The sequence below is a fragment of the Acanthochromis polyacanthus genome, chromosome 5 (assembly GCF_021347895.1).
Source record: "Acanthochromis polyacanthus isolate Apoly-LR-REF ecotype Palm Island chromosome 5, KAUST_Apoly_ChrSc, whole genome shotgun sequence".
Lineage (NCBI taxonomy): Eukaryota > Metazoa > Chordata > Actinopteri > Pomacentridae > Acanthochromis > Acanthochromis polyacanthus.
Genome location: NC_067117.1, coordinates 5,917,873 through 5,943,547, shown reverse-complemented (window position 1 = coordinate 5,943,547; position 25,675 = coordinate 5,917,873). Strand labels below are relative to the sequence as shown.

The window sequence follows — 25,675 nt, the reverse complement described above, 5'->3', positions numbered from 1 at the left end:
TCATCAAAAGTGGAAGTGAGCACACAGTGCAACAGAAATCAGCATCCGAGCGGAGCACGGAACACGGGACAGATGTCGGCGCTGCATCGTGGATGTATTATGTATGCACGATGCAGCGCGGATGTCCGCGTTTAGATACAGCTGTATAGTAAACGCTGACATCCGTGTTTACGATAGATCGCGGATGTCCGCGCTGTATTGTGCATACATAATATATGCATGATGCAGCGCCGATGTCCGTCCGTGCTCCGCGCTCCGGTTGGACGGTGATTTCTGTTGCATTGCGCGCTCACTTCCGATTTTGATGACGTATCGTGCTCAGACGATTAGTCGATGCGTCATTAGTTGCAGCCCTAGTGCTCTTATGATTAATTTAAGACAAAGTCCATTCATTGCCAAAGTTAAGTCACGAAAATGTTGGTAGGTACACATATACATTTAGGTTGGAAGAACAGATTTTGCATTTCGATGAAAAGCATCTGCAAAGAAACTGGGATCCTGTTCAGAATGAATCCCACCTCCCATTTAGTGATTCGGAACCAGAGGTAGTTGTAAATCTGCAGGAATCTTAAAATTAAAGCAGCAATCCCTACAGCCTGGTGCCTAATGAGGGGGTTGGGATGGTTGAGAGAGCTGCAGCAGCAAATGAGGGGAGTAATGGTAAGAAATGTCTGCTCATAATGACCATGCACATGCATGTGATTGGAGGTTCATTGGGATGATGAATCGACTTCCACACTCACAACTGTGTTTACTTTTATAGCGTAAGAGTAGGTGGACGATGTGGGTTTTGTTCCGAAGATTTATTCAAACCAATTTTTGGAAAAGCAGGCATACGGTGCAGGAGTTCAGGAAACGTGGGTGCACCAAAACACCAAGGTGGATAACGTTTTTAATTCCTTCCCCTCCTGGAGCAGCAATTACTTTTAATAAGAAGTTTAACAACGGACAGATTTCGTGTTTCGGTTCAATGAAGAGTCATCGAGAATCTCCGCTCTCCCCCTCAACAACACAACAACTGTCTGCAACAATGGAGGCCTAACCGCAGACCCGAATCAAAATGTCAAGGTATCCCTTTCAGGATGTTTACAATCATGTTTGCCGGATTTGTCACCCAATTAAGCGTGAACGACATTACGCCACCGGCTCCCCGGGGCCCGTTGGAATACATTGACATTCAGAGTGAGCAGACGGACTGAGCCCACTCAGTCCCTGCAGTGATCCACCGACTCCAGACCAACAAACTGACCGCATTATCACAACAAAACGCACACTTTCATCGTTTCTACACATTTCCGCCGCCTTTGTTGCAGCTCTGCCTTAACGTAAAAAAAAATCGCCCGCTGAGTGTACAAGACGCCAGCTGAGAAACTTCAGAAAGCGGAGATATTGGTTCCCTCACACAACCATTAAACTCAGCATCTCAACTAGTGCCGCTCCCCAGAGGATGAACCCTGAGATTTCGGTGACCTTTCCTCTTTCACCGCCGTCAAAAACAACAAAATTTCCACTTACAGCAGTTAAAAATGTCAAATTTAATTGCCAATACGGTTCCTGTCCGACCCTCAGATGTGAGACGTCATGTGGAGACGGGTGATATGTGAGAGGAACTGCAAGAACAAACATATTTGAGCTGTCAGTTACAGTCAGAGACGGTAGGAGAAAAGAAAGAAGTTCGACAATGTGGTAAAATGGTGCAGTTAGCTATAATTTCTGCAGTTTAGTTCGTGAAGGCTGCAGTGTTTGGAGGTAGAGAACCATAAAATGACCAAAATTAGACACAAAATTCACAGAAAACATCCAGAAATGACAAAAAAACATCTTAAAGTAAGGAAATCAACGACAAAGAGATGTGAGAGGACCAAACTGAGAGATAAAATGGTGCAAAAACCACCCAGTTCCCTCAAATAAAAGAGAAAAGCATGTCATTTTTATGGCTGTCATAGTACTGTAACATTCTGAAATCAATTCTCGTCATTTTCTGTCTTTGTGTGTCTTTTTTTTCTCATAGTCCGTCCTCATTCCTGTGTTGTTATCTTTAATTTCCTTTCATCACTTTCTGGTCCTTTTTTTTAAATGTTTTTGCCGTTTTGTCTCTGTTTTGTCTTTTCCTGTCTATCTCTTTGTTGTCATTTTCTACTACTTTAGTATGCTTTGTAGTAATCTGTGTATCATTTTAGTCACTTTCTGGTATTGGTTTGTGATTTTTTTTGGGTTGTTTAAAGTGTAATTCCAGTAATTTTTTGTCATTTTCCGGTGGTTGAATGTCTCATTTTAGTCGTTTTCTGTCTTTATGTGGCAGTTTTATGGTCATTTTGTGTAGCCTTTTGGTCGTTTTAAAGTTGTTTTGTCTTATTTTGGTCGCTTTCTGGTCATTTGTTTTGTTTGTCAGTCATTTTTACATCTAATTTTAGTCATTTTCTACCATTTTGTCTTTATTTGGTCCATTATTTCTTGGTCCATATTTCTTCCAGATGTTTTTTTTTGTCACTTTGTGCTCGTTTGTGTCTCAGTTTAATCAAATTCTGTCATTGTACCACAGTTTTATGGCCATTTTATGTTTCCGTTTGGTTATTTTCTGTCATTTTGTGGTTGTTTTACATCTAATTTTAGTAATTTTAGCCATTTTCTGTTTCTCATAATTTGGTCCTATTTCATCTCTTTGCTGTTTTCCATTTCTTTGACATGTTTTTTTTTGTCATTTTGTGGTAATTTCTGTCTAATTTTAATCATTTTCTGTCATTGTGTGGCAGTTTATGGTCATTCTGATTATTTTCTGTCCTTTCCTGGTTGTTTTGTGTCTTCTTTTCATCATTTTTTGTGAATGTTTTAGGTGTCATTTTAGTCATTTTCTACTATTTCGTCTTTCAATTTGGTCCCTTTCCATCTCTTTTGGTGTTGTTTTCCATTTATTTAAGATGTTTTTTGTCAGTTTGTGATCATTTGGGTCTCGTTTTAGTCATTTTCTGTCTTTATATGGTTGTTTTGTGTCTTTATTTTGTCATTTTGTAGATGTTTTAGGTCTTATTTTAGTCATTTTTGTCATTGTGCAGCAGTTTTACAGTAATTTCATGTATCATTTTGGTCTTGTTTTGTCATGTGGTTGTTTTTCTTCTAATTTTTGTCATTTTAGGTGATTTTGTGGTGGTTTTATGTCCAATTTAAACCATTTTAGTTATTTTCAGTCACTTTTCCTCATTATTTGATCCATTCCCATCTGTATTTAGTGATTTTTCATGTCTTTAACATGTTTTTTGTCACTTTGTGGTCTCGTTTTAGTCATTTTCTGTCTTTTTGTGGCAGTTCTATGGTCAATTTGTGTATCATTTAGGTCATTTTCTGGTTGATTCATGTCTTATTTTGGTCATTTTCTATCATTTTCTGGTTGTTTTCGGTCAGAGTTTAGTCATTTTGTGGTGATTTCATATCTTTTTTCAGTCATTTTGCACATATATCTCCAAACACTGAACTGTAAAAATTTAGCCCATTTGCACCGTTTTACTACTGTCTCTAGCTGCTTGTTGCGGAGGTGTTTGATGCCTTATTTGAAACCCCGCTTTTTTTTAAAACTCAGAATTATTATTTATTCTTATGTTGCTGATGCAGATCAGGCTGAGCAGTCAGTAGCATTGATTACAAACCGAACACGGTTTTAACTAAATACGTTTTCAGCGCTGGCGTCTACTCCCCCCAGCAGGTACTTTCAGGAGTATTTTCCCGTCAGTATTTATTAAAATACAGGTTGTCAGCGCCACTAAAAGGCTCAGCTGGAACTTGTAATTTTCTGCGGCGCGTGGTGTCACATTTAACAAGCGGTTTCATTAGCCGACTCCGAGGCGAGAGGCTTTCACTTCGGTCCTGGTGTGAAACTTAAGAACTCGTCTTTAATCACACGCTGGCCGCTTAGTTTCCATGGCAACAGACGAGGAGGATATAAAGAAGAAGAGGCCGAGCGCTTGACATTTTCACAACAGGAGCGATGCGACGGGGCAGCTTGTCTGTTGGGTTGAGTCCAGTTCAAACAGAATGGAATGAAGGAAGTAACTCTGTGGGGGTTAAAACCAGGAGTTCAGCTGCATTTTCAGGACTTCTACTGGAATGTTTCTGCTCTAAAATGTCACTAAGCTAATAGTCAGTCCTTACATCTGATAATGTAAACGTAAGAGTTTGATGAGCACTGATTGGACGACGCTTTTGCTGTTTACTTCCTGGTTCTACTTCCTGGTTCTGACTCCCATGTGACAACCACAACCAATCAGAGTCCTGAAAAGGCAAAAATGAAACAACTGGGATCTCAAATGTCTGAAAGAGAGAAAAGCATGAAGTAGAATATATTATAAAATAATTTACCACTAATGTGTAAACGCTGAATACATTTAAATGTGTAAATGACATTTTCTGTCATTTTGTGATTGTTTTAAATATTTTTATTTCACATGTTTTTTGGTTTAATGCATCATTTTAGTCATTTTCTGTCAGTTTGTGGTAATTTTGATACTCATTTTGGTCATTTTATGTCATTTTGTGTTGGTTTTTTTTTGGAATTTTGTTTCTTTTTTCAGTTTTTTGTCATCTTTCATCAATTTGTGGTAATTTTGTTGATGTTGTTTTATTTCTCTCATTTTATGTCATTTTTTGTCTCATTTTTCTCATTTTATGTCATTTTGTGGCAGTTTTTTTCTAATCTTATGTCAGTTTGTGGCTGTTTTTTCTAATTTTATATCATGTTATGCCTATTTTTTGGATTTCTTTTATCTATGTTTTGTCATTTTGCAACAATCTGTGGTCACTTTGTGTCTCATTTTCCTCATTTTATGTCATTTTTCTTCTTTTTCTCATGTCATTTTGTGTCTTTTTTTGCATTCTGTGTTCATTTTTCTATTGTGTCACTTTTCCATCACTGTTGTCATTTTGTCTCATTTTTCTCAGTTTATGTTATTTTATGTCTCTTTTTTTAAATTTTGTGTTTCTTTTCTCTTTTTGTTGTTTTCATCACTTGGTGGTCACTTTGTGTCTCATTTTGATCATTTTCTGTTATTTTTTTCCTCTTAATTTAATAATTTTTCTGTGTTTTCACTGTTGTTTTCCATTTGTTTTGGGATTTTTTGTGTCCCATTTGAGTTATTTTGTGCCTAATATTGGTCATTTGTGTTTCTCTTTGGTCAATTTCGGTAATTTTGTGTTTCAATTTGATCATTTACCATCCGTTTGTTGCTGTTTTCCATTTCTTCAGGATGTTTTTGGTCACTTTTTTGGTGATTTTCTGTCTATTTGCCCATTTTTCATCATTTCTCAGATGTTTTCAGATTAAGTACAATTGTTGCTGTCATTTCTCATTTTTGTGTCTCATTTTCATCGTTCCTTTCATTTTGTGGTTGTTTTATATCTCATTTTAGTTATTTTCTGTCATTTTGTAGCAGTTTTGTGTCTAATTTTGGTGAAATTCTGTCACTTTGCTTCTTAATTTGGTCCTTTCCCATCTCTTTTTTGTTCTTTTCTCTTTGAGATGTTTTTTTGTCACTTTGCTGTAATTTTTTGTCTCTTTTTGGTGTTTTATTTTGTTATGTTGTGGATGTTTTATGTCCCATTTGAGTCATTTTCTGTTATTTTTTGCTATACTGTGCCTAGTTTTGGTCTTTTTCTCTCATTTTGTGTGTCTCTTTTGTCCATTTGTATCTTTGTTGTTATTTTCCATTTCTTTAATGATGTTTCTTGTCCCTTTGTGTCTCATTTTACTAATTTTCTGTCATTTTATTGTTGTTTAATATCTCTTTTTGGTCCAGGCAAACAGTGCAGCCTTCATGAACTAACCTGTAATTCACTGAAATTTAAGCTAATCTCAACCTTTTCTTCTTCTCTGTCCTATTTTAATCACCAGCTCCAAGCTCCGCCCCCAAAGACCTGACGGTGATCAGTCGCGAAGGTCGACCTCGAGCCATTTTAATCAGCTGGCAGCCGCCGATGGAGGCCAACGGACGGATCACAGGTGAGCACAAACACACCTGTACACATCAACTTCACTTATTCTGACTCCTGATTGACTTCCTGATTATTTTTCTCTGTTGATGGATCAATCCTTCATCTGTAGTCGGTGTCATTTTGGGGTCCTTTGGTGTCTAGTTTTAGGCATTTTGTGCAAATTTGTTGTAATTTCTTTTTTGTTGTTTTATGTCAGTATGTGTCTGATATTAGTCATTTTAAGTCATTTTGTCTCTTAATTTGGTCCTTTCCCATTTCTTTGTCGTTGTTTTCTACACAAAGTGATGTTTTTCATCACTTTGCGATACTTTTAAATGTCTTTGTTATCATTTTATGTAATTTTGTGGTATTTTCTTCTCATTTTGGTCATTTTGTGTCACATTTTGTTTGTTTTGTGGTCATTTTGTGCCTTTTTATTGCCATTTTACTTCTTTTTTGGTCGTTTTGTGTCCTATTTTGCTCATTTTCTGTCATTCAGTCATTTTGTTGCTAACTTTTGTCTCTTTTTGGTCATTTTGTGCTATTTGTGTCTCAATTTGGTAATTTTGTGTCATCTTTTGTCTCTTTTAGTCATTTTCTGTCATTTTTCTCTCTGTTTGGTCGTTTTCCATTTCTTTGTTGTTTTTTCTGTATCTTTAAGATATTTTCATTACTTGATGATCATTTTGGGACTCCTTTTAATCTTTTTTTGGTCATTATGTGGTCACTTTCTGTCTTCTTTTTGTCACTTAAGTCAGTCCTATCATTCTGTCTGAGCTCGCTGTCCTGTAGGACACTCTTTAAACTCTTCTTCTGTATAATTCCTCGCCATCCTTACAGGTTACATCCTGTACTACACGCTGGATAAGAACATGCCGATAGACGACTGGGTGATGGAGGCCATCAGCGGCGACAGACTCACCCACCAGGTGGTGGATCTGAACCTGGACACCGTTTATTACTTCAGGATTCAGGCCAAGAACGCCAAAGGAGTCGGTCCTCTGTCGGAGCCGATCCACTTCAGGACCGCCAAAGGTCTGGCAGACATCAAGACCAAGTCCTCAAGATGATTTCTTAGTTTTCTTTTTCATAAAACTCTCTCTTCTTTCTTTCTTCCAGTAGAACATCCGGACAAGATGGCCAACGATCAAGGTAAGAGTTGTTGTCCCTCAGATCTGAATTATTCCAAAATAATCACAGATATTCAGAGATTTTTCCAATCAGGTCTAAGTTTCCAAAGCACTTAGGTCATTTTGTGCGTAGTTTTGGCCATTTTGTGTCTCAATTTGGTCTTTTCTCATTCATTTGTTGCCATTTTCTATTTCTTTGAGATGTTTTTGTCACTTTGTGGTCATTTTCTGTCTGTTTTTGCCCATTTCTGTCCTTCAAGGAAGTTTTCTTTCCACCTGAGGCAGCATTTTCTATATAATTTAACCAAAAACCAAGAGAAAATTTAAGAAATATCAACAGAACTCCACTATATTTACACAAACAAGCGCATATCACTGAGGTGAAGAAAAGTCATTTGCTAATTGCAAGTTCTGTTGGCCATTGTCATTTTGTGGTCATTTTTCTGTCTTCATCTAGTTGTTTTATGTCATTATGAATGTCTCATATTGGTCATTTTCTCTTATTTTGTCTCTTAATTTGGTCCTTTCTCATTTCTTTGTCATTGTTTTTCACACAAAGTGATGTTTTTCATCACTTTGTGGTCATTTTGAGTCTCTTTGTCATCATTTTACGTCATTCTGTGGTCATCTTGTGTCTCAGTTTGCTCATTTTCTGTTATTCAGGCATTTTGTTGAACATTTCTGTCTCTTTTCAGTAATTTTGTGGTCATTTAGTGAGACTTTATTGTCATTTGATGTCATTTTGGGATGTTTTTGTCACATTTTGGTCATATTGTGTCTCATTTTATAAGTACAATAAAAGTAATGTGACCAATTAAACGTCTCAATAATGAAAAAGTTGATGACCACCATTGCCACCACCATTGTGATTGGTTTTTAGGTTTTGTTGACCTGGATATCACAAAGAAAATCTGGATATATTAAACTTGCTTCATCTTTTTGCCCAAACTACAACTTAAATGATTGACTGTTTAAAAACTCTATCAAGGAAGATTTTGTTTTACCTGAGGCAGCATTTTCTACATAATTTAACCAAAAACCAACAAAAAATGGAAGAAATATAGATGGAACGCCGCTGTCTTTACACCAACAAGAACGTATCACTGAGCTGAAGAGAAGCCATTTGCTAACTGCAAGTTTAAAAAGGAAAGTAAAGAATAGAAGAGTCTTCTGTAATTATTAATGCCGTCACATGGGAGCTGTTAACCGTATTTAAGTTTATTAAATTAACTGAGACGTAATTAAGACTCCGTTCAGAGCTTCTATTCATCCCACAGCAGAAGGGACACTAATGAACCAAACTGAAAAACTTCTTTTATTCAAATTTCAATCAATTTCGGCTCAGAAGGCGCAAAGCTTGATGCTTTTAATGTTGAGTTTTATTATTCAAAAGCCTCCAAATGTAAAATTAGTGAAACAGATGAAATGTTTCTCCAGAGAAACAGAAATCTGCGCTAACATTCACAGTGTTTCAGGTGTTATTGTTGGTGTAAAGCTCTGGAAAGTTGTGTTAGTGACGCTGAGTCCAGATAAAAACCACCAGAAACCAGAGAGAGTTTTGCAGAATGAAGTCGCAGCTTCTTTTACTGTTGTCAGATGTCTTTCGAGTGAAGACGGAAGCAGTAATATTGGACTAACGGATCCTCTAGCGTTGTTAATTGAAGAGCGATTCAACGTTTTCAAGAAGGTTCTGACTTTGGTCAATAGAGCTGCATTGTCACTGCACTTCTTTCGCTTCAAACATGCAGAGAAAGAGTCGAATTTTTACCGAAACAAAGACTTTTTCTAAACTCTAACCCGGTGATGTTGGTGTTGAGCATTAACCAGGCTTCTAACATGTAAACAGTCCAACAAAGTGGGATATTTTCTTACCTCTAACCAGGAAAACGAGTGAAAACTGAATGTAAACTACAGAAAATGAAACTTGATTCTGAGATTGATGAAAGTTTGGTCTTCAAACCTTCAAACTTGTCAAATTTAACCAACGAGGCACATTTAACCCAAACCAGGACATTTTTCTAAACTCTACCAAGTAATGTTGGTATTCAACCTTACCAAGCTTTTACATGTACAATAGTCCAACAAAGTGTGATATGTTACAAAACCACACCAGAAAAATATGATAACTGGAAATAATCAACAACAAAAACTAAAGTCTGATCTTCAAACTTTCAAACTTGTTGTAGAAGAGTCGAATTTAAACCCAAACCGGGACTTTTTCCAGACTCTTACCAGTTAATGTTGGTGGTTAACCTTTTCCAGACTGCTAGCATGTAAAATAGTCCAACAAAATGAGATGTTTTCCAAAACCAAATCAGAATGAAGTGAAAACTGAAAATAATCAACAGAAAATTAACGTCTGATCTTCAAACCTTCAAACTTTTTGTAGAAGAGTCGAATTTAAATACAAACCAGGACTTTTTTCCAAGCTCTAACCAGGCAATGTTGGTACTTAGCCTTTGCCAAGCTTTTAACGTGTAGTTAACGTTGCAAAAATGTCAACCAAAGACTATATTTTCCCAGTTAACCATGTAATTTTGGTACCTAAAGCTAAAGTAAACAACTTCAACCTCCATCCTTCCCACTAAAAGCTCCATCTATTGGTTTATAGATTTAAATGAAGATGCAATTTAGTTTTTATGGGGATATTTGGGAGACAAGGTAGGAAATTTTTGTAGGATCTCAAAACAGCCAGACTTCTTCGTTAGAGGTCTTTTCGAGTCCATTTCTTACCAAAGTGGAGCTGTTTTCACAGCAATGAAGCTCCAACAGCGTATTATGCAGGAACATTCATAACGTGTTGGGTTAGTAGATTGGTGTTTGCACTTTAACTTTATATTTTAAGACGAGTGGAACAAGAAAACATGCTAATCCTGACTTTCTAAGATTGGACTTTAAATGGTATTTGAATTGTTGCATCCTGAGCAGAGTATGTATACAATAACGATCTTAAATTGCATTTTAATTCTTCTCTTTCGAGCTACAGTGCAAATTTACTGCCCTATTCTAGACAAATGTATTAATCCATAGGAGAAAAAAGTCTTCTTTAACTTCAATTAACGTATTCAGGTTCATTTTACTGTTCTGGTTCAGTTTTCAGTCGTTAGGAACCACATCAGTGAATTCTCAGTACGTTATTTTTATTATAATAAACCGACAGCGTTTGGTTGTGGAGCTCAGGGAATATCTTTAGTGCAACTGGACGTAAGTGCATTGAAGCGATTCCGGCATTTGGACCCAGCTCTGGTGTCAGAGTGTTAAATGGTGCTGTTTGTCACTGACAGCCGAGCGTGCACGTGACATCCGTGCACGCTCCCCTCCGTATAAATCTGAGGTGTCGGAAAGATTGATGCTGGGCCCCGTTATACACCGCAAACACACCCAGAGACCGACGGGAAAGAAGCCGAGTGTGTGAAGAATTTTAACTTTAATCAAGAAAAAACAACCAGAAACATCAGATCTGTTTCATATTTCAAAAGTCACCAAAGAACAACCGGCTTTTAGCTCTGAAATGCACCACAATTATGTATGTGGTGTGGCTTTCAGTGAATTTGTGACTGAGGTCTTTGGCTTCCTGATGGGCTTTTGAAAATCTCTTTCATCAGTTTCCAGTCAGTCGTGTGTTTGCAGCCTCCGTGATGATCTGATGCTTCAGTCAGGAGGGAAATCTGAGGAAAAACTAGTAAAATGGGTGTGCTTCATGTCCTAATCATGCACAACGAAAAGCATAAAAATACCAGAAACTGGATTTTAATCAAGAAGGTTTATTTTGGTTTCCCTTTCTGGTTCGTTCTCGGCACAAAAACTGTGTCAAATTTAGGACAATATCAGAATTTGTTCAACTCTTTACATGTTGGAAGCTTTGGTAAGGTTCGGCATCAAAATACTTGATTAGCATTTGGAAAAACGTCACTAAATTTTTTCAATACTTTTTGGCAAAAACAAAAACATTGCCATCAAAACTTAACAGAAAATGTAGTTTTTTTTTCATATCAGAACTTAATTTTGTGGAAACCCGATTGCCAAATTCAATTTTATTAATATAGCAGAAAAAAATATACAGTGAGATCTCCAGTTGTTCTTCTAACAGAGGAAACATTCATCAACTGACACCAACATGAAGCTAATCTTTAAAAGCTGAACGAAGTGGATTGTGATTCAGGGATCTGAATCTGTTTCGCCAGCGTGAATCTCTGCTCTGGTTCCAGCTTGAGAACAATTCCTTTTTCCCAAGTTGTTTGTGATGAAAGTTATTGGTGAATGTGAGACCCCATGAACTGTTAACATGCTTCGTTGTGTCCTGAAAACACGTAGATGGAGGAACTGTGCAAGGCCATCGTTTAAAGAGCTGTAATAGTAAATAGTTGCTACCAGAGTTTAGATTTGCTACGTTCTTTCCATCAGTGGTGCCCAAAGACAACGGAAAGTTCTCCAGGTATCTTGTGCTAGCAGCTTTCACGAACATCAACTGTCCATTTTGTTTTTAAATTTTTTAAACTCGATTGTGATTCACGGGTCTGTAAACTAGGATGAGGTTGTACTCTACTGAAAAACACTGATTCCACCTTGTGGCAAATTCATGTTTTCAAAGTTCTTCGTGATGGTAAATTCTTTCCGAATTTGTGGCCATGTGAACCGTTAGCATGTTAAGTTGCACCACCTTGTAAGATGGAGAAACTGTGCAAGAAGATTCTTGGTCGTCCACATCTCTACAAGTCGGTGTCTTTGGAAAACTTTTGATTTGAAGATTCTTTCCATCGACGGTGCCCAAGAACAATGTAAAGTTCTCAGGTATCCTGTGCTAAAGCTGATGCTATAAAGCATGCAAAATCACAGCTTTTCAGGAACGTCAACAGGAGTTCTTTGTTTTTTATGTGTTGAATATGAAGGAAAATGTGACTGTTTAAGACTCTATGTATATGTACCATCACATAATAGGTGCCATTATTTAGACACAAAATACAATACTTCTTCAATTTTCTAATCAATAAACTGACCTCAGGTGTAAATTTAATTCAATTTAAAATTCAACTTAATGTCAGATTATCCTGAATGTTGAGCTCAGTATACATTAAAACAAGGATTTTTGTACTTATGTCTCCTTCTAATGGTCACCTAAAGTCTAATTAAGTTGAAAATTGAAATCTAAATGGTTCAAAATTTTTGATCAGATTTAAACGTAATCAGTTTTAATTCAAATTTGAACTTTGCATAATTGCACATGTTTAGCACGGACTTTCAGCGTCATTAGTGTTATCGCTAATATTTTTTTGTATGCTATAAAAATTACCCTCAAACTAAAAAGGTTCTTCCATTTTTAAACAATAAACTGGTCTAGGGTGTAAAAAAAAAACCTGTCAAATGACTTTCCAGTGTCATTAGCATTAGCATTATTGCAGTGGTTTATATAGATTCTGTGTAATACATCTGTAAACATGATAGATTCAGTATTTACCCACAAAATAAAATAAAAAAAACCTTCGATTTTAAACAATTTACTACAAAACAAAGGTTTTAATAGTTTATTTGCACTTGTGTCTCCTTCTAATTGTCACCCTGACATCTGATTAAACTGAAATTGAACTCTAAAGGTTCAATTTCTCATCAAATCTGACCTTAATTAAACAGTTTTTAAAACCCCACGGCCTTTGACCTTTTTGCGATCCAGTCCTCCTCATGTAATCAACAAACCTCCTCCAGTTGTCCGACGCTGTTAATGCTCTCCGGGGGTTACCGTGGCAACCATTTAAAGCGTCCAATTCAGGCATCGGGGTCCGGACAGGCGGGATGAAACTTGAAGATCCCAGCTAAACCTGCCCTAACAAAGTAATTTATCTCCTAAGAAGGAAGCAATCTCTTTGTGGGATTCCTCCATCCGGCAACTAAATGACTCCATTTTCTGTCCTTTTTCTGTGTTTTTTATTCCTGATTTGTCTCGTTTCCTGTTTCAGGTCGGGGAGGAGATCATGCCTACTGGCCGTCCGACACCAACCTCATCGACAGAAGCAGCATCAACGGTAAAATCTCCCTTTTTTGGCTTCTTATTGGCTTGAAGCTCTTCTGTGTCACATTCTGTCGTATCATCACACGTTTCTCCTCTAATCACTCGTCTAAACTTCCTCTAATGATGGCGGGGCTGATTTGCAGTCCGTTAGCGTCGCTTCCTGTTGCCGTGGCGTCGCCTCTGGCAGGGAAAAAATTAATTAGATTCACTATCTCGCCATCAATCAGTGTTTCTACAAACTGCAGAAAATAATCATCCTCATGGAGAAACAGATTAAAAGAGCGCAGCGGCGGATAAATCTTCAGCTTTCAGGGGAATTTTTTAACGTAATGACAAGAGCGGTGGCGTTATTGGGTGTAATTTGACGGCACAGGAAGACAAATGTTGAGCGTTAGTTTTTAATGAAACAACCACAAACCGCCGAGTCCGTCAAACTTCAGCGCAATTACTCAATAATGAATAACAATCCGTTATTTAGTGAATTTCTTACTAAGGAAAAACAGCACGCATGTTATTTCTTATATTAGCCGCAACTCATACTAATGCCACTGGTTGATGCTAAAGACAAAGTGAACGGCTAAACTGACATAAATTAACCTTTTTACCCATGATGACATTCAAAGAATATTTCAGAAACAAAAAAGCAAATTAAAACAAGCTAATAGTAACATTAATACAAGTATTGATAAAAATATAACATAATGCAATGCAAGTAACAGTTATTCTTATGCTACTGTTGATGCTAACGACAAAATTAACGGCTAAACTAACTTAATTCACCTTTTACCAATGATAACATTCAAAGTAATATTCAGAAGCTAAAAATCAAGTTAATTTTTTGCTAATGCTCATTCGATAATACCAACAGTATGAATGATGCTAATTCCAAATGAAATCATGTTAAAGTTGTATATAGAAGGCTATACTCTGTAAATACGTGTTCAAAACAAGGCTAACATTAACTCCAATATTGACAAAAATATACATTTAATGTTGATGGTAATGCTCATCCGAAGTCTAATGCTAATACACATGCTAATGCTAATCAACAGTCATTCTGCTGCTACTGTTGATGCTAAAGATGATACTGACAGTAAAGCTAACACCAATTTTATTTTTCCCGTAATAAAATTCCCAATAACATTAATTTAAAGGTTAAAATCTAGTTAATATCATTCTAATGCTCATTTTTATAATAATGCCAATTATATGCTAATGTAATGCTGCTAATGCTAATGGAAATCATGGCAAAGTTGGTAGTATTAAAGGCTATGCACATGCTAATGTATTTATTCTGAACTGTCCTTAAACTATTTTTCTCTCATTTGGAGCTGCTGTAACAGTGAACTTTCCCCATTGTGGGATCAACAGAGCTGATTTATCTTATCTAAAGCCATAAAAAAACACTGAATTACACTGTTTTACTGTGTTTAAATCAGTAAAAGCAGGATTATTTTACAAAATTTGCTGTTATTTCAGCGTTTTCATAGTTTTACAGCCATATTTTGTTTTCTGGCACTTAGCTGCCCAGATTTTTTTTGTGGAGCTTTCTTCTGCTTCCTGTTTGATCTGTTGCTCCAACTCTCTGATCCTGATTCTGATTACACTAATGTTCCTGCTGAGGAAATAACTGTAAAAGTTCAGAATCACAACCCGAAGCTGCTCGTCCAATCAGAGGTCAGAGGTCAGGGTCGGTGCCAGCAGTGATTCATTGGAGGGAAGCAGAGCATTATGGGAAGGACGGGACCCCCGTAAATCCGTCCTGGCGACCTCCGGCCTCGTCCGGTTTTACGGCGGCAGTATTTCACCTTTAACGGCCCGAGGAAGCAGATCCTCCGTCGGGTTTGTTGTCTGGACGTCGGGCTGCTGCAGAGTTCTTTCATTTCTTCCTCCAGAGAAGGTTGAAGCTGAGAGGCCTGTAATTAAAGATAAAAATACCTGAAAGGAAATAACATCTGAAGAAGATATGAACATCTTCAACAATCCCCAGGAACTCCACCTGAAGTGGATCAAAAAGCTCTGATTCCTGCACAGAAATAGAAACCACAGTTTATTACTTCCTGTTTAGTGATAGAAGCAGGAATTTAAACTGCATTTTATTCATGTTTTCATTTAGTGAATATACATTATAAACATAATAAAATCCTGAAAGAAAATGATGTGAAAGTCATGTAAACAAGGCAAACACCATAATATTAATGCTAATTCTATTTATTTATTTTTTTTACAATGGCATAAATGTTGCTAACGGACAGATGCTAATGCTACTGACAAACAAAGTCATGTTAAAACTGTTATAACATTAAAGGCTACATTCGTGTTAATATGAATCTAAATATATATAAAACTATGTTGATAATTATCCTCAAAACAAGTGAACATAAATATTATTATGCCAATACACCTGCTAATGCTAATGACACTGAAAGTCATGTTAAAACTGAATAACGTTAAAGGCTACATTTGTGTTAATATGAATCTAAATATATATAAAACTATCAAAAAAGAGGGTAAAAGAGGAACGCTTCCTGGACATCCACTGAGTAAATATTCACAAAACAGAGGTGCTCTTTGGTAGGGGAAAAATCGTAATAAAAGCATAAAACACCAAGGCACTCTCTGGGTGAATAAAATGCCTTTAATACTACATGGCAAGTCAAAAAAGGAGACAAAAAGCCCCGACGCGTTTCAGCCTACAAGGCTTTCCTCAGGGGGACAAACAGAGTAAAAGGACACACCATGTGGTCCTTATAATCAAAAGAACCAACCAATAGAAATCCTCCACCTGTCAAGGAGGAAGTGGAGAGAGTAACCAGTGCTTGCAAGCACTAAAAACAAACCAGATGAGAATGTGAATACCGCTCCAAAAAAAAAAAAAAAAAAAAAAAAAATTCAAAGAAAAACAGAATAATCAATATCCTCATTCAGTCCAGGGTATTTCGTAGCTTGTAATTTATATATCCAGAAGGTCTCACGTTGTCTTAGTTTTTTCAATCTATTTCCTTTTTGTATTGAGTCCTGTATATGTTCAATTCCATGTATTTGGAGAGAAGATGGGTTACTATTGTGGAGGTCCAAGAAATGTCTAGCCATAGGATAATTGGTGTTAGCTGTACGGATAGCATATTTATGTTCAGCCAATCTGTCCTGCAGTCGTCTCTTAGTCATCCCTATGTAGAAGACTTGACATGTTGGGCAGACCAGTCTATAGATGACAAAAGTAGTTTTACAATTAATGAAGTGCTTAATTGAAAACTCCTGGCCTGAATGAAGATCCAAAAAGGTTTTTGTATTCAGAACATTAGTGCAATGATTACAGTTTTGACATTTGTATGAACCAATAGGTTTAAAGTCAAGCCAAGTTCTTTTACAGGAAGAAGGTTGATAACTATGAACCAGTTTGTCTTTAAGGGTGGGGCATTTTTTAAAACAAAATAAAGGAGGCTTTGGGAAAATTTGTCTCAGAGTTTCATCACTGTTAATAATATCCCAGTTCTTTTGATAATGTTTCTAATACCATTAGCCTCAATGCTGTATGTAGTGCAAAAAACAACACCTTCCCTAGAATCCTTGGGGGATTTCTTACCAAAAGCATATCCCTATTCAAGTTTTGTACCCTTAGATAAGCCTTTTGCAGAGTCTTTCTGTTATATCCTCTTTCCTCAAATCTGGAAATCATCTCCTTAGATTTAATCTCAAAATCAGCAAAGAAAAAGTTAATTTTTTGGATATGACAATTATAAAGATCATTTGGGTAATCTACACACAACTCTATTCAGAAAATAACTGACAGGAACACCATTTTGCACAATAAAAGCTGTCATCCTAATTGGTTGAAAGAGAATATTCCATATGGACAGTTACAAAGAGTCAGAAGAATATGTGATGACGATAATGATTTTGAGATTAAATCTAAGGAGATGATTTCCAGATTTGAGGAAAGAGGATATAACAGAAAGACTCTGCAAAAGGCTTATCTAAGGGTACAAAACTTGAATAGGGATATGCTTTTGGTAAGAAATCCCCCAAGGATTCTAGGGAAGGTGTTGTTTTTGCACTACATACAGCGTTGAGGCTAATGGTATTAGAAACATTATCAAAAAGAACTGGGATATTATTAACAGTGATGAAACTCTGAGACAATTTTCCCAAAGCCTCCTTTATTTTGTTTTAAAAATGGCCCACCCTTAAAGACAAACTGGTTCATAGTTATCAACCTTCTTCCTGTAAAAGAACTTGGCTTGACTTTAACCTATTGGTTCATACAAATGTCAAACTGTAATCATTGCACTAATGTTCTGAATACAAAACCTTTTTGGATCTTCATTCAGGCCAGGAGTTTTCAATTAAGCACTTCATTAATTGTAAAACTACTTTTGTCATCTATAGACTGGTCTGCCCAACATGTCAAGTCTTCTACATAGGGATGACTAAGAGACGACTGCAGGACAGACTGGCTGAACATAAATATGCTATCCGTACAGCTAACACCAATTATCCTATGGCCAGACATTTCTTGGACCTCCACAATAGTAACCCATCTTCTCTCCAAATACATGGAATTGAACATATACAGGACTCAATACAAAAAGGAAATAGATTGAAAAAACTAAGACAACGTGAGACCTTCTGGATATATAAATTACAAGCTACGAAATACCCTGGACTGAATGAGGATATTGATTATTCTGTTTTTCTTTGAATTTTTTTTTTTTTTTTTTTTTTTTTTTGGAGCGGTATTCACATTCTCATCTGGTTTTGTTTTTAGTGCTTGCAAGCACTGGTTACTCTCTCCACTTCCTCCTTGACAGGTGGAGGATTTCTATTGGTTGGTTCTTTTGATTATAAGGACCACATGGTGTGTCCTTTTACTCTGTTTGTCCCCCTGAGGAAAGCCTTGTAGGCTGAAACGCGTCGGGGGCTTTTTGTCTCCTTTTTTGACTTGCCATGTAGTATTAAAGGCATTTTATTCACCCAGAGAGTGCCTTGGTGTTTTATGCTTTTATATATAAAACTATGTTGATAATTATCCTTAAAAACACGCTAACGTAAATACTATAATGCTAGTACACGTGCTAATGCTAATGACACTGAAAGTCATGTTGAAATTGTATATAATTAAGGGCTACACTCGTGCTAACATGAATCCCATTATACAAAATTATGTTCATTATTATCCTCAAAACAAGCTAACATAATATTCTAAGGCTAATACATATGCTAATGCTAATTAACAATCATTGTACTTCTGCTGTGGATCCTAAAGATGATCTTAGCAGTGAAGCTAACGCAATTTTTTTCCAAATTATAATATTCTTTATAATGGTAATTCAAAGGATAAAGTATAATTAATACTCATGCTAATGCTTATTTTATGATAATGCCAAAATGTTGCTAGTGGAAAGATGCTATGCTAATGCTAATGACACTGACAGTCATGTTAAAACTATATAACATTAAAAGTTACACTCATGCTAATATAAATTAACATGTTTTTTCCCCTGCATTTATTTTCTGTAATGAGAAAATGTTTAGAACAAGAACTTATTATAAAAAGATTTAAATGACACTTAAATATTCTTTTTTAGTGTCTAAACAGAAAATTTTGTCTATAGAGTCTACAGTTGTGCTCCATGAGGCTCTTTGTAGCTACAGTGTGTTGAGCTAAATGTTAGCATCAATGCTAACATGCTAACACTAACAATGTAAAAAAATATGTTTCACTTAAAAGTGTAAGCAAGAATACAGTTCAGTTTTATGGAAAGGTAGTTTTGTGCAGACTGGGTTGCAAGCAGAGAGCATTGTGATGGTTTAGCTTGCAACGGGACACCATGACAAAGACTTGTGTGGTTGTTAATGACTTCTGAACAGAGCATGAATAATAAAAACGAGAACGGCATTTCTTGGGCTCAGTGACAAACTAAACTGCTTTGTTTTGGCTAAAAATAGCTTCATTAGTTTTAATGATGAACAATGCAGATTATTGGCTATAAAAATTGTTTTAGTTTGTGTCCGTACTTTAGAGCTCTTATTATTTAAATTAAATTAAATGGCCTCATCACTACACTTTTGACCACTAACTAACCTTTTTAACAGAATGTATGTTCACTTTTCTCTTGGCAGCAGCAACATATTTGGAATTAATGACTTTATCTATGACACATGCTAAGCGCTAAATGCTAAGTGCTTGTTTGTTCGGTTTCATTTCCCACCTGCTGCTGTTCAGAGGATGTTTGCTTTTCTGATGTTCATTTGGGGGATTTAAATACTCGCAGGCTGACAGGAAAACAGAATTAAGGATGTGATCAAACACGTCGACGGATGTTTGCGATGTTCAGATCGCAGCCTCGCCGTTTCCTTCCTCGTTTTTGTTTTCAGATTTTTTTCTTTGCCCAGCCCTCGTCTTTGATTCGTCCCTCCGTCGCTGCAGGTTTTCATGTTCCTCAGAATAAATATGTAAAGTGAAAATTAGCGGGAGTCGGTTAGCTTTTTGTTTGAGCCGTTTTCTCTTTGAAGCTTCGTTTTCCTGCTGGACTTTTTTTTTCTTTTCTGCACTTTCTTTCAGTTTGTTGACTTTAAACCGACTCGGCTGCAGAAGGATTGTGATTTATTTCCGTCTCTCTGAGCGCCGCTGGAAGCTTCGTCTTTGCTCAAGGGCGTCTCAGCAGAGGTTGTTAACACGCATTTAGCTGGGCTTTGACTTCCTGCTTAACGTGTGGCCTCGTTTTTACAAATTACGCTTCATAAAAATTACATTTACTGGACAAAATTAGTCTCGCTTTGATGCCAAACTATCATTGTAGTGATTATTTGTGCCGCAAATCCTTTTATTTCTGCTTTTTAGACTTAAAAAAGCAGCTTTTTGAGACATTTTAATAAAATAATGAACTGCCAAGAGGCTGCTCTAATCTCCACTAATTTCAGGAACTGTGTCGGAGCTTTTCCCTCTAATTAGGACCAAATTACACAGTTTGTTTCCAGGAAAAACTTCAAGGAATTGGTTAAGAAAAGCCAGAAACGTCAAGTTTCCAAATGGGATGTTGGGTTCAAAGCTGTTTTCACGCTGCCAGGAACCGAAATTAAGCAAGAATCACACATTTATCTAGTAAATAATGCATTTCAAAGCTTAATAAAAGTACTTTGTGTGAATGTATTGCATCTACAAACACTAAAAATATAAACAATCTCCATTTACTTGCTGCTTTCTCATAGACTGAGGGTCAGAAGTTCACTTTTCCTGTACAATTACGATTTCTTCCTTAGAAAATTAGTAGCTTTCTTTCTTTCTTTCTTTCTTTCTTTCTTTCTTTCTTTCTTTCTTTCTTTCTTTCTTTCTTTCTGTTTAGCGTCTTGTGTCAACCTCAAAAAACTTAAAGATGTACTGTGAAGGTTCTGTAAAGAACTTTGTAAACCTGTTTTTTTTTTTTAAAGATATGAAGACTTTGATCTTCTTTCATGTTGTTGTAAAATGCTCGATAAATACATTTTGATTTATGGAATAGGATAAATAAAGCTATTATTCAACAAAATTATTACTAATTGTAAATAAGAAGAAAAACTGTCTGTTTTTGTAATAAATCCGCCACATGTTTACTAATTTCCTTGTCACTCTTGAGATTTATGATATTTTCAAACCTATTTCTGTTTTTGTCTCTTTGGAATTTTTTTCTGTCACTTAGGTTTTTGTGTCTCTGAACTTGTTTTGCGTCTCTTAAAGTAGTTTAATGTCTTTTTGAAGTTGTTGTGCAACTCTTTAATGTTTACTGTGCTTTTGAGGATGTTTTTTGTCTCTTGAAAGTCATTTTGTGCCTTTTTGAGATTGTTTTTTGTGCCTTTGAGGTTACGTTGTGTCTCTTTAAGGTTGTTTTGTGTCTGACATTGTTTTGTGTCTGTTTTATGTTTTTGTTTGCTTGATGTTTTTTTGCATCTTTTTGTGGTTGTTTTAGTAACTTAAAAGTTGTTTTGTCTGTCTTTGAACTTGTTTTGGATGTCTTTAAGGTTGATTTGTGTCTTTGACGTTGTTTCGCGTCTCGTTTCAACCTCAAGAAACGTAATGATGTCCTGTGAAAGTTCTGTAAAGAACTTAGTAACCTCTTTTTTAAAAAAAAAAATGCTATGAAAATCAAAGTTATTACTGTTTCTGTAATAAATCCGCCACATATTTGCTGATCTCCTTGTCGCTCTTGAGATTTGCGATGATATTTTCTGACTTTTTCTGTTTTTTTCTGTCTTCCAGAGTCTCCCATCGGTCAGATGCGACCTCCCCACGGCAGCGCCACCCCCCAGAAGAACAGCAACCTGCTGGTGATCATCGTGGTGTCGGTGGGCGCCGTCACTGTGGTCGTGGTCGTGATCGTAGCGCTCATCTGCACCCGACGCTCGTCCGCCCAGCAGAGGAAGTAAGACGCTTCATTTGTCAGTAAACAGCTGCTGCAGTAATGAGGCAGATGCTTAATGAGCGCTTGTTTTTTTTATTCCAGAGGTGTAGTTTCAAACAAACGCTCCTGCCAGCTGACACAATTTGTACCAAATCAAAAATGACCCGAGCTGGAGCGGGGTTCATTTTCTTGCTCTTGTGTCGTGTCTCTTTGTCAGTTTCTTTTCCTGGTCGCTGTTGTTTTTCTCCTGGGGTCGGTTCGTCTGAAACCTGTGGTTCACTGCGGTTTAATACAAGAGCTGCTGCTTTGTCAGGAACAACAACAGCTTGTTTACAGCACAGCCAAACAAATTTGCATCCTCCAAATTACGACTGTTTTTTTTTTTTTTCTGGAGACGCATGTGTTGTCGCTGCAGCACTAATCACACTGACAAATATATTCCTGTGACTGCTCCACTAATTAAAGCCGCCCATGTCAAGCAGCAGCAGCTCTGACACGAAGGGAACATGAAGCTGATGTTAATGGTATCAAATTGGGAACATTTAAAAAAAGAGTTATGTGGATATAATTACAGGATGTGAGTAAACAGAATGGGGGAAAAATATGATAATAAATAGTATTAATAACGGGTTTGACTTTATAAAGAAAGAAGACATGAGAAACAACTTCAAAAGACCTTGGAAACAACTTCAGGGACATACAAAACAACATCGAAGATACAAGTTCACAGAAACCAATACAACGTAAAACACAAGGCACCACCAAAGACACATGAAAGAACCTCAAAGAGACACAAAACAACTTCAAAGACGGACAAAACTATTTCAGTGACAAATAAAGCAACTTTTAAGATACCAAAACAACCGCAAAAAGGACATAAAATAACCACAAACACACAAAGCAACCTAAAAGACACACAAAACAGCTTCCAAGATATACAAAACAATCAGAAAGAAATTTAAAATGGCCTCAAAGAGACACAAAACCACTTCAAAGAGACGGAAATCAACTTTAAAAAGATGCAAAACAACCTCAAAGACACAAAAAACGTCAAAGAGACATAAAAGAACAACGTCAAAGTGACAGAAAACAACCTCACAGAGACACATAACAACCTCAGACACACAAAGCAATGTTAAAGAGACACAAGACAGCCTCAAAGAGACACAAAACAACTTTCGACACACGAAACAACCTCAGACATGCAAAGCAATGCTAAAGAGACACAAAACAGCCTCAAAGAGACACAAAACAACTTTCGACACACGAAACAACCTCAGCGACACTCAAAATAACTTCCAAGAGACGCAAAACAACCTGAAAGAGATTCAAAACAACCTCAAAGAGTCGCATAACAACCTTAATGACACAACAAAACACCTAAAAGAGACACATAACAACCTCAATGACACATAACAACCTCAATGACACATAACAACGTCAATGACACAAAAAACAACCTAAAAGAGATGACAAACTATCTCAAAAAGACACAAAACAACCTTAAAGAGACACAAAATATCTTTAAAGAGATGCAGATTAACTTCAAAAGGACTAAAATTTACACAAAACAACCTCAAAGAAACATAACACAAGTTACTTAAGGTTGTTTTGTGTCTTTTTGAGGTTGTTTATGACTTTTTGATGTCGTTTTGCATCTCTGACTTTGCTTTGCATCTCTTTTGGGGCAGTTTTGAGTCTCTTTGAGGTTGTTTTATGTCTCTTCAAGGTTATTTTCTGTCGCTTTAAGGTTGTGTTGTGTGTCTTTAAGGTCGTTTTTTTTGTGCCTTTTAGGTTGTTTTATATCGCTTCGAGGTAATTTTGTGTCTTTTTGAGGTTGTTTTATGTATTTTTGATGTGTTGTGTGCCTAAGGTTGTTTTATATCTTTAGAGATTGTTTTGTATCTTTTTAAGGTTGTTTTGTATCATTTTGAGGTTGTTTATGTCTTTGTGAGTTTATTTTGTGTCTCTTGCATCAACCTCGTAGAACTACAGATGCTCTGTGAGCTCTCCAGGTTTGGTCGGGGCTTCAAAATTCAAGATCACTAGATTTACCAAAAACAAAGAGTGCTCAGAAACAAACCTCTTTCTTGGCTGCCTGCTGACTTCCTCGTCTTCGTGTTTCTCTGAACAGGAAGCGAGCGAGCCACAGCGCCAGTAAGAGGAAGGGCAGCCAGAAGGACCTCCGGCCTCCAGACCTCTGGATCCACCACGAGGAGATGGAGATGAAGAACATGGAAAAGGCTCCGAGCGTCGCCCCGTCAGGTCGAGATTCTCCGATCCAGTCCTGCCAGGACCTTCCTCAGGTGGCTCACAGCCAATCGGAGAGCCAGATGGGCAGCAAGAGCAGCCACTCGGGTAGAATAACGCTTTATGTCAATATTTCATGACTTTTATTCATTTTAATTTGGTGCTTCTGCTTCAGTCAAGTGAGAATCTGTCACCAGAACCATTTGATTTGACAGTTCAATGTTCAAGTTGCAGGATGAATGATTGTTATTTACTTCATTTCTGTGGTGCGGATTAGTGACTTTCTGCCTATTATCGGTATGAATTAAATCAGGCCTTTATTCAATAGATGCTTTTGTTCAATTTGATGTATTTTTATGTAATTTCATTTTTGCTTTGATTTATGTTACTTTATTTAAATTAAATTAAATTTTATTCTATTTTATTTTAATTGTGCATCACCCTATTCTATTTTTATTTTTGTTTAATTTTATTAATTTTATTTTATTTACTTTTAGTTCAGTGTTTTTGTTTAATTTCTTTTAACATTGTAAAAATATTTACTTTGATTTGTCTAATTTTATATATTTTAGTTTCATTGATAATATTTTCTAATTATTAAATTTTTTGCTTTATTTTTATTTTGTCCTACTTTATTGTAATAATTTATTTTATTTTTATTGTAACTTCCCTTATTCTATTTTGTTTGGTCTGGTTTTATTTATTTTATTCGAAACTTATTTCTATTTTGTTTCTTTTTCCTTTTTGAAATATTGTTTTTATGTTACTTTATTTCATTTTATTTTTATTTTATTTTGTTTGTGTTATTTTATTTTATATTTCTACCTATTTACATGTTTTGCTTTATTTTTATTTTATTTCGTCTTTATTGTATTTAATTTGTTTTATTTTATTTGAATTGGATGTTACCTTATTCTGTTTTATTTGGCTTAGTTTTATTCGTTTTATTTTAGTTTAGTTTAGACTAAGTTTTATTACATTTCTTTTTCCCTTTTAAAGTAATATTATTTCATGTTACATTTTTTTTTTGGTATTTCTTTTATTTTTGTTTATATAATTTTCTCAGATATTTTTTCCTTTTTGCTTTATTTTTTTGTCTTTATTTTATTAAATTATTTGATTTACAGTACTTTTTAGCATTTTCTTTTTTGGGTTGTACAGTTATCAGTCTGCATGAAATTAGACCTGAATCATCAATAATGTTGAAAAAAATCTAACATATAAAGTGAAAATGTGATCATTTGTCCAGATGGAAAGCCCAAACTGATCTGGTTTTCAGGTTATCTGTGGAAAAGAAAATGTCTGATTAAATAATTTTTTTTTTTTAGGAGCCGACGCTGACGAGGCCTCCAGCAGTATTTCCACTCTGGAGCGATCGATGGCCGCCAGGAGAGGAACTCGAGGAAAAATGATGATTCCTATGGACTCACAGCCGAGCAACACTCGTAAGTAGATCAGAAAGAGTCGAATGTCGAAGAAAAAGTACACGGATTTACAGAATTCAGTTTTGTTTTAATGACAGAAGCACTCGAGGTGCATCGAGTCCAACAGTGAGTTCTCCCAGAAAGGCCACTGTTAGATTTTGTGCGTTATGAGGACATGAAGGTTTACAGGGACATAGAGATGGAAAATTCATATTCAGCATCTGATCCTGTTTTTAAAGTGTTTTAAGGTGTTTTTGAGTGTTTAAAAGTGTTTTAAAACTGTTTTAGGGTTTTAAAAAAATTTTTGTTAACATATTTTAAGGTGTTTTAAAGCGTTTTTGACATATTCTAATGTATTTTAAAATGTTTTAATGCATTCTTAGGCGTCGTAAAGTGTTTTTAAAGTATTTTAAGATGTTTAAAGGTGTTTTAAATGTATTTTTTAGGTGTTTTATAGTGTTTTTAAAGCATTTTAAAGCTCAGTTAACTCCCTCCTTAGAAACTTTCAGTCCAGCAGTATTTTAACTTTTC

General features: G+C 36.0%; 1 protein-coding gene across 1 annotated transcript in view; it reads left to right on the top strand.

Moving 5' to 3' along the window:
- dcc (DCC netrin 1 receptor) overlaps positions 1-25,675 on the top strand; it is a 331,558-nt gene that overhangs the window by 243,713 nt on the left and 62,170 nt on the right. Inside the window, 7 exon segments of the mRNA XM_051948843.1 lie at positions 5,879-5,986; positions 6,799-6,993; positions 7,078-7,110; positions 13,040-13,105; positions 21,329-21,491; positions 23,605-23,828; positions 25,049-25,165. Of these exon segments, the coding sequence (XP_051804803.1) occupies positions 5,879-5,986; positions 6,799-6,993; positions 7,078-7,110; positions 13,040-13,105; positions 21,329-21,491; positions 23,605-23,828; positions 25,049-25,165 (906 nt within the window).